The 10,000-nt window shown below is 47.1% G+C and overlaps 1 protein-coding gene across 2 annotated transcripts in view; it reads left to right on the plus strand.

The window, feature by feature from the left end:
* The window catches only part of gnao1a (guanine nucleotide binding protein (G protein), alpha activating activity polypeptide O, a), a 98,103-nt gene that overhangs the window by 67,914 nt on the left and 20,189 nt on the right, over positions 1-10,000 (plus strand). For both annotated transcript variants that reach the window (XM_062547685.1, XM_062547686.1), the window contains exon 5: positions 8,836-8,964. In XM_062547685.1, coding sequence (XP_062403669.1) covers positions 8,836-8,964 — 129 coding nt within the window. The remainder of the gene's footprint in view (positions 1-8,835; positions 8,965-10,000) is intronic.

A 10,000-nucleotide genomic window follows, 5' to 3' on the forward strand; every position in this document is an offset into this window, starting at 1 on the left:
CTCATTATCTTTTATTTCAAGTCAATTTTTAGCTCCCCCGAAAAAAGCGTTCTGTTTCTGTTAAAAAAAAGATAGATTTAATTGACTGCAAGAACAGCTGTATTTGTGTGTGTGTGTCTATGTGTGTGTGTGTGTGTGTGTGTGTGTGTGTATGCGTGCATGCGTGCATGTGTATGGCTGTGTGAGATACAGTGTGTGTGTCCATGTCTCCGTGCTGCGCGTCTCTCCATTGAGACTCATTAGGCAGTGGAATGTGTGCGTCCACCACGGCGGTTTGTTTTAACAGCCAGCAATACTCGTCCTTGTGGAAGTTTGTGTTTAGACCAAGAGGAATGACTTTGCTGCGATGCTTCAGATAAGCAGGAAGCAGGGGCGAGGCAAATAGAGGCCTAAAAAGGACACGCCGCCGGTTCCCGATAAACCCCCAGACGGGCCACTAAATCCTGCCGCGTCTGGAATGAGAGCAATGTTCATCGAAACACATCAGTCCGCTCTGCCCCGTCGTTCAATATTCCACACACTGCATCATGGCATATGCATAATCCTGGTCAGAAGTGTGGTGAAATACAGTGCAGTGGAATTGCATGTGAACAATGGCGGACAGTGCATATAGCTGATTTATTGCTAACTGGTGATCATCATTTTGTATGATTAAATCAGCTACTTCACTATATTTTAGCCTTTTGTTGATTTGCACTGTGGCCAGTGTAAGAACTTTGCACAGATTTTTAGAATGTGTCAGTAGGCTTTGGCCGCAATCAAAGCTTATGTGATTAATATATGATTTGCTGCATGAGTTTGAATCAGTATTTCTGCAGTGAAGTCAGTAACCAAGTGTACAATCTGTCTGGATTGGCAATTATGATTGATCAAAGTATAGTACTCGCTCAAAAGAGTGACAGGAAACCAATAGCCTACACACTAAATCAAGCTAGCTTCCAGGACATGTGTGTGTGTGTGTGTGTGTGTGTGTGTGTGTGTGTGTGTGTGTGTGTGTGTGTGTGTGTGTGTGTGTCAAGCATGTGTAGGGGTGCACTCATGCACACATTTCTGCAGGCACATTTCATAACCTCAAAGAAATGAGTCAATCTTTGCCTTCTTTTCTTGGTAGCCCCAGATGTAATACTGTTTTATGCGTGGGTAATACTCCTCTTGTCCCGGAGACCTTTTTGGTGACCCATTTAGCCATAATGGGTGCACTACTCTAGTGTGTGTATGTACGTATGTACTGTATGTCTTGAATGACCCAACGCTCCACTGCCTTTTCTAGATGAACTAGCATCATTGTGTATCATTAGCTTTAGACGTGCTTTGAGCTTCTCCTCCTTGCATCTTTGCAGCATAGTGTGCTTGCATCTTGCAAACGTTAAATTAACCAAGCCTGCATACAAAGTGAACAAATGTACAAAGGTTGCGATGATGATGACGGCTTGTCAGGAAGCACACGCTGTTGTCAGCAGTGTGTCTTAACTAAACCGAGCCTTTGTGCAAAAAATGAACCAACTTATAAAGGCTGTTTTCCAGGAAACATACATTACTGTCAGCAGAGTGCCCTGACAGTTTATGCCTGGCAGCCATTTTGTGTCTGCCACAGAGAACATGTGGAGGTGCAGTTTCACTCTGCCTGCCTCTGAAGCTGCCCCTCATGGTTCAATCTTAGATTACTGTACGTGTTCACAGCTACCGCTACTACTACCAGATTTGAGCAGACTGAAGAGGTGAGGCTGAAGAGCAGGCCCACGTCTGTGCTGGAGTGTGCTGCTCTCTCTCTCCGTGGCATGGGTCTCGTAGTGCATATCCTCCCAGTGTGTGGAGCCCATGACAGCTGCTCACTGCTCCACCTTGAGGCCGTTTTAGAGAGGCCGAGTGGAGCGGAGAGGCTTCTAATAGGATTGAATTGGCTGCGGGCCCAGTGCCATGTCATTGGTTATCCTCTGGGAAGCTCCTCCATCTTTATCTCGGCTATCTGTGACACACACGCAAACACTCACAGCACACACACACTCCCCCCCACACACACACACCTACACACACACAGACATGCAGACCACCCTGCAAACAATATATTGCTTTCTCCTTCTTTCCCTCTCTTCTTCCTCTTCTTTATCTAACACTCTTTCTTTCTCTCTCTCTCTCTCTCTTGGCCCTTATACTTTCTCTGTTCTTCCTCCCTCTCTCCTTCTTCTCCTCCTCACTCCCTCTCTCCTTCTTCTCCTCCTCACTCCCTCTCTCCTTCTTCTCCTCCTCACTCTGCCTTTCTTTCTTGTCCTCTATCTCCCGTCCCTTATCATGTTGACGCTCTCTTCTAAGCCATTGTGCTTGTGTCCGAGGCCCTGTGTCCAGAGCGATCTCTGTGTCTTCTGCATCGATGTTTGTGTGTGTGTGTGTGTGTGTGAGTGTGGGTGGGTGTGAGTGTGGGTGGGTGAGTATGTCTTTGAATAAGTGTGTGTGCTTGTGTGTCAGTGTATGTATTTGTGTGTGTGTTTGTGTGAGAGAGACAAGGACAGCCAGAGAAAGAGAGAGAAAGAGGGAGAGAGAGAGAGAGAGAGAGAGAGAGATAGTATGTGTGTGTGTGTGTGTGTGTGTGTGTGTGTGTGTGTGTGTGTGTGTGTGTGTGTGTGTGTGTGTGTGTGTCTTGTTGCCAGACTGTGGAGTGATGGGAAGCAGGTTGGTGAGAGGTGTTGCCAGGCAGAGCTCTCAAGCAGGAACAGCAGAAGAGGAGGGGGCGGCAGCATAGTGCGTGTGTGTTAGTGCCTGTGTGTGGTTCGTTTCTGCTTGCTTGCTTGTGTGTGTGTGTGTGTGTGTGTGCTTGCTTGTGTGTGTGTGTGTGTGTGTGTGTGTGTGTGTGTATGTGCGTGCTTGCTTGTGTGTGTGTGTGTGTGTGTGTGTGTGTGTGCTTGCGTGTGTGTGTGTGTGTGTGTGTGTGTGTGTGTGAGGGAGACAGAGGAGAGTTCAGTGAGGGAGGGGTGAAGTTGGCATGCATGCAGAGGTGGAGGCGGCTCTGGATGAAGGAGAGATCTGAGCTCCCATTGCTGTAGGGGAGCAGCACCTCCTCATCGGAGCTCCCATTGCTGTAGGAGAGCATCACCTCCTCATCTGAGCTCCCATTGTTGTAGGAGAGGAGTACCTCCTCATCTGAGCTCCCATTGCTGTAGGAGAGCATTACCTCCTCATCTGAGCTCCTATTGTTGTAGGAGAGCATTACCTCCTCATCTGAGCTCCTATTGTTGTAGGAGAGGAGCACCTCCTCATCTGAGCTCCCGTTACTGTAGTCCGAATCCTTACTCCCCGACCCTCAGTGACCCCCGGGAATGTGCCATCGTACGACTCTATTCATCAGCCCAAGCGCACTCCACACAACACACACTCGGAGCACAGACACACTCCACACAACACACACTCGGAGCACAGACACACTCCACACAACACACAATCACAGCACAGAGGACACACTCCACACAACACACTCTCACAGCACAGACACACTCCACACAACACACAATCATAGGACACACTCTTACTCTTCTGGAGGACAGGGGACTGGCCAGTAGGGTTATCATACTAAAACAAATCAGAAAAGCAGAATAAATCAGTGCGACTGCAAAGACACATTTCAATTGCAAACCACTAATACATATTCATAAGCACAGATTCCAAAGTAGGTAATTGCCTGGGAGAAAGTACCTATTTTCAGCTGTTCCTATGGTGTAATCTTTAAATGGTTGTAGCCAAAAGTGACACAAAGTGGTTTAAAGGGATATTCCGCCATTTTTGGAAATACGCTCATTTTCCACCTCCCCTCGAGCAAAACAATCGATATTTACCTTGTTCCCGTTCATCCAGCCATTCTGTGAGTCTGGCGATACAACTTTTAGCTTCAGCCTAGCATAGATCATTGAATCGGATTAGACCATTAGCTTCTCGCCTGCTAGCTTCATGTTTAAAAGTGACTAAGATTTCTGGTAATTTTCCCATTTAAAACGTGTCTCCTCTCAAGTTAGAAAGTGCAATAAGACCAACTGAAAATGAAACCTGGCGTTTTTCTAGGCTGATTTGACATGGAACTACACTCTCATCTGGCGTAATAATCAAGGCAACTTGCAAACGTACCATAGGCGCAGTGATATCATACGCAGCATCTGAAAATAGTCCCCATAGACAACAAGCAGTAGTAGTGCCAGTAGCTGCAAGTTGCCTTGATTATTACGCCAGATGAGAGTGTAGTTCCATGTCAAATCAGCCTAGAAAAACGCCAGGTTTCATTTTCAGTTGGTCTTATTGCACTTTCTAACTTGAGAGGAGACACGTTTTAAATGGGAAAATTACCAGAAATCTTAGTCACTTTTAAACATGAAGCTAGCAGGCGAGAAGCTAATGGTCTAATCCGATTCAATGATCTATGCTAGGCTGAAGCTAAAAGTTGTATCGCCAGACTCACAGAATGGCTGGATGAACGGGAACAAGGTAAATATCGATTGTTTTGCTCGAGGGGAGGTGGAAAATGAGCGTATTTCCAAAAATGGCGGAATATCCCTTTAAATACAGTAGGTCAGTAGCAGTCTTTCCCTCTCTAAGTGTAGTAGATTACTCCCGCGCTGATATCTCTAGATATATTTAGATATCTGGAATTCTGCAAAAGTGGTTCAAATACAGTAGGTCTCCAAAGGAGCCTTTCCCTCTTCAAGTGTAAGAGTTCGCTCTTTCACGGCAATCTGTAGACCTCCTTTAAAGGCGGCGTTGGTGACTCGGCTCTTGTGTGGCCCACGAGAGGACCCCGAGACCGCCGCATCACGGCCGCATCACGGCCCCGCCGCTCAGCCTGAACAGCAACTCCACTCCACCGGAGCCGTGACTCACAGCCAAAAACCCGCTTCATGGAAATCCCTCTCAAAACCGACACGCCTGAAATTTGCATTGGCAGACAGAGTGTAACAATAAACAATGAGCCGTTATTGTTAGGGGGAGGGAGAAAGAGCAAGCAAACAGAAGCCGGCACGACTGATGAATGCTGAAAAGAGAGGAAAGAAGAGAGAGAGAGAAAGAAAGAATATTCTGGAGAGATACATCACTGCTAAGATTCTGCAGTGGAACTGGAGTATGTGTGTGCCAGAAGACGGTGAAGATTTTGACACATAATGTGGTATTAACTCCCCCCCCTCCACCTTCATTTATTTCTGAGTAGGACCTCTGACACATCTAGTCACGTGGTAGCCTAGTTTCTCTCCAGAAAGGCCATAATGGCATCTATATGTGCTCAAGGTCCCGGTGGAATGAAACATTAATGTGCAAGGTGTTCACCAGGTCCCGTCGCAGCAGCGGTGCCCCCTGGAGCTCAAGGACGGTACTGCAGTGGGTGGGGACGTACCAGCAGGATGGGCAGCCTCGACAAAGGCTTAGACAGATAAGAGCGCGCACTTGAGTCCCTCGGCCAGAATGAAAGGCATTCCAGCCACATCAAACGTCTCGTCATTACTCTCCGACTATGACCTGCTCCCTCTTTCCCTCTCTCTCTCCCTCTTTATTTCTCTCCCTCCCTCTCTCTCTCTCTTCTTTGCTCCATGTTAGACTCCCGTCACGCAGCCCTTTTTTCTCTCTTTTTTCGCTCTCATCTCTATCCCTCTCTTTACCACCTCCTCTAATACGCTCTTCACCTCCTCTAATACGCTCTTCCCCTCTTTTCTCTTCCTTCTCTCTTCCCTCTCTCCACCCCTCCCTCCCTCCGTCCCTCCCTCTCCTTTCCCGCTCATGTCAGTAAATTTGCCTGTGGCCACACAAATATGTCGAGGCAGAGAGACCAGCGAGGCTTGCTTCTACTCGTATCCACAGTCTACAGAAGACCCCCGGTGTTCGCACACAACAAATCAGATTTTAGGGTTGAGGATTGGAAAATATTAGTCTCACCCAGTGTGTGTAGCTCGCTCCAGTAAAGTAACACAGGGGCTGTGTTGTAAGTATTAGGATGTCGGAGAATGGCAAGGATTGAGGGCTGGACCAGGGCTGCTTGTATCGGCAGCGGGATATTTCACATGGCACTGCAGAATTCTGCAGCTGTGCAGCCAGCCAAGCCCCCAGGCCCGGCTAGCTGGCCACAGATCAGGCACTGACACCAGACCTCAGACACACAGATGGGGGGAAAGAGAGAGGGAGAGAGAGAGACGGACGGCCGGGGGAGAGGAGGGATGGAAGAAGAGAGGGCGAGATGGAGAGGGAGAGAGAGGGAACGCTTTTTCTCGTAGTTCATCTCAGACAGCACAGGAGAAAGAATAAGCAAAGCAGACAAGGAGGGAACCGAGAAAGAGATTGAGTCAGAGAGAATAAGAGAAGAGGTGGAGGAGGAAGAGGGGAAGAAGGAAGGAGACGGAGGAAGATGAAAAGAGACTCAGTCTGCAAGAGAGCCGGTGAAGAAGGCGTGGTGGTGAGAGAGTGCTCACGGGTGTCCATTTCCTCTCCGGGACCATGTGATCTGATCGGAGCGGATCGGATCTGTGCTCTGGCTCTTTTATCGGCTGCCTAATGAAGGCAATCACACACTCACACTCTTTGGAAGGTCTCGCTTTCAATCTCTCTCTTTCTCCCTCCTGTGTTCTCTCGCTCTATCTTTCTCTCCCCTGTGTTCTCTCTCTCTCTCCTGTGTTCTTGCTCTCTCTCTCTCCTCTCTCTCTTGTATTCTCTCTCTCTCTCTCTTCTCTCTCCTGAGTTCTCTCTCTCTCTCTTTCTCGCTCGCCATCCAATTCAGTTCAAGAAAGCCTTATTGGCATGGCCATTAAAGTAGCATTATTGCCATAGCCACACACTTAACCACATAAACATCTTTGAGGAGTCATCACCCCTAGTCAATCATATCTCTGCTGTCTGGCCACTTAATGACAGCACTCAGAGTCACGGGCAAGTCTGAGGTGGTCCGTGCATTAAGACAAGTGCTGCTTCTCTTCGCTTTCTCTCTCTCTCTCTCTCTTTCTCTCTCTCTCTCTCTCTCTCTCTCACTCTCTCTTTCTCTCTGCCTAATAAGGGCACCCAGACTCCTGGAGGTGTCCAGAGAGGCCTTGGCTCCCAGGCTACTTGCTATGACTGAGGCCTTTCAGCCTGTCAACACCAGGCTCTGTCCACGCCTAGCTAATTAAGTCACATCAGGCTATTCCAGGGCGCACGCTGCTCGGGGCACTGCCATCAAAGTTTAAGCAGCTCCTCCTCTCTTCAAAGCCCAGTTCAGTGCTGTATTGCACAACTGTCACACAAACATGAACGTTGCACAGATATCTTGTGTATCACTTTTCTCATCCACCCATCCCCCCAAAAAAAAGACTCCCATTCCCAGGCATTAGGACTGTGTGTCACAGGCCTACACACACCCAGCGCATTATAGACCTACTCACTCCTGCACGTTGAAGTATTATTGATGCTGCTGGAGTGTTCACTTTGAAATCTCCTTCACAATTATCACCGTTGGCACAGCACCTCAGCACAGTGAGAGGCAAAAGTATGTGTGTTCTGTGGTGTGTGTGTGTGTGATTGTGTGTGTGTGTGTGTGTGTGTGTGTATGTGTGTGTGTGTGTTCTGTGTTTGTGTGTGTGTGTGCATATGTGTGTCTATGCGCGTGTGTGTGTGTCTGCGTATGTGTGTGTGTGTGTGCATGTGTGTGTGTCTGCATATGTGTGTGTGTGTGTGTGCGTGCGCGTGTGTGTGTGTGTGTGTGTGTGTGTGTGTGTGTGTGTGTGTGTGTGAAGAGGGGCATCAGGTGTTTAATGGTAGAGCCTCACTCCACCGCAGGGGCCAATGTCACCAGTGACTAGTTATCAGCCTCTCGGCGCTCATGTGCCAACAAGCAACTCCGATTGGCTGCGAACATTCTGTGTGTGTGTGTGTGTGTGTGTGTGTGTGTGTGTGTGTGTGTGTGTGTGTGTGTGTGTGTGTGTGTGTGTGTGTGTGTGTGTGTGTGTGTGTGTGTGTGTGTGTGTGTGTGTGTGTGTGTGTGTGTGTGTGTGTGTAACCTAGGGTAAATTGAAACAGGTGACAATGTGAAAAGACTTGCACCAGCAGACAGCCTCTGTCTACTGACAAAGAGTACCTACAGTAAATCATGACACCAGAGCAAGATCAAAATAAACATGTCGTAGAAATATAATGTGGAATTTAAACATGAACTGATATCAAATACAGTGCTTCATCTAAATTCCGAAGCCCTCATATTCCCCTCTGCAAGACACAGCCTCCACTGTCTTTAAATGTGCATTTATTGCTAGACTTTACAATAATACAGTTCAGATCATATCATCCTATCGATTCAGGCACATAATGGTGTAATGATGTAATACTTTGTCATAACATGTACAGTAAAGGGGAATGATTAGCCCTAAAAAGGAGCTGTGGTACCATGTTGTACTATGCAATCCTATGCCAGTAACCACCCATGTAAGGGCTGCCTGCCTGGCTTGCAGAAAATGAGATATCAATCCAGAAGGGAACTGGTCTTGCTCAGTTCTGTGGGATTGAGAAAGGATCTGCTATGCACTGAGACCAAGTAGCCAAATTCCTCTGGTGTCCCACAGCAAAAGAGATCTAATAGTGGGTTATATTGGTTTGAGGATGAAGAAGGTAATGACAGAATATCCCATTTTGAGTCAACTATCCCTTTGAGGCTGACAGGGCACAGTGAAATTACCCTTGTGGGGAGAACCGCACAATGTACAGTGCAGTGGAGTGGAGTAGCCATGTTTAGCCTAAATCATTTCCAAGTCTAGTCCTTTTCCTTGGAGCCATTCTGAAATTCTTTGCACTGATTTCAGCAGAGCAGCCGCTTTAATGCCTCGTCTTCCTGATTCTTTTTCCCCCCTCTAGCTACCTAGACAGTTTAGATCGGATTGGAGCCAGCGACTACCAGCCCACAGAGCAAGACATCCTCAGAACCCGAGTGAAGACCACTGGCATCGTAGAAACCCACTTCACCTTCAAGAACCTGCACTTCAGGTGAGACCCACTCTCTCAGACAGGCTCAGGGCCAACAACACCACCGCTAGCAGGGAGTATTCTGGAATAGGGTCTGATGGTCGGAGAACTACTGTCCAGAATTCCGCAATGTCCTGGAATGCTGCCTAAGACTCTAAGAACTACGGTTAATGGAATGTTTTGAAGAAACACTACAAGGTGAAATGTTTGTTCTGAAGTACTTACATAGTAAGTAAAACAACATACAGTAATTATTTTCAAATTAAAGCACACATTAGTCAGTTTATTTAGTCGAGTTAAGTTAGTATTTTGGTCTAGAGTTTTGTGGACCAAAAACAAAGCAACTGACATTTTGTACCTTTAAACTGGGATATAGCTAGACATTCATTGAAATGGTATTGACTGTGTGTGTTTGTGTGTGTGTGTGTGTGTGTGTGTTTGGAGGGTGGTGGGGGGGGGGGGGGGGTATGAGAGAAGGTCTCATTAAGTCGTCCCGGTCTGTCACACGGATGAAATGAGAGATCTCACACCACACTAACACATGTCTGATCCTCACAGCGAGCACAAGCACAGTCTCTCCCTTTTCTCACTTTCTCTTTCTCCTTCTTTTTCTTTATTTCTCACTCTCACTCTCTCTCTCTCTCTCTCTCTCACACACACACACACACACACACACACATGCACTCTGTCTAGGCCTCTATCCCTGATTTTTTTTTCTCTCACCTTTGCTCACACATTCTGTAATAGGCACTTTTACATTGCCACATACACACTTATACCTTCTCTCTCCCTAATTTTCTGACACTCCTCTGGCTAGATGAGCCTAAAATAAAGTGTTGATATATGTAATTGTCAGTAAATATATGTAAATATATGTAAAGTCAGTGAAGCGCAGTGCCTATTGGTCTCCTACAGAGATGTACTCTCTCCCTCTCTGACCTCTCTCTCTCTCTCTCTCTCTCTCTCCCCTCTCTCTCAATTCAATTCAATTCAATTCAATTCAATTCAATGGCTTTATTGACATGACAAATAAACATTGTGTTGTCAAAGCATGTTT

The sequence above is a fragment of the Sardina pilchardus genome, chromosome 10 (assembly GCF_963854185.1).
Source record: "Sardina pilchardus chromosome 10, fSarPil1.1, whole genome shotgun sequence".
Classification (NCBI taxonomy): domain Eukaryota; kingdom Metazoa; phylum Chordata; class Actinopteri; order Clupeiformes; family Clupeidae; genus Sardina; species Sardina pilchardus.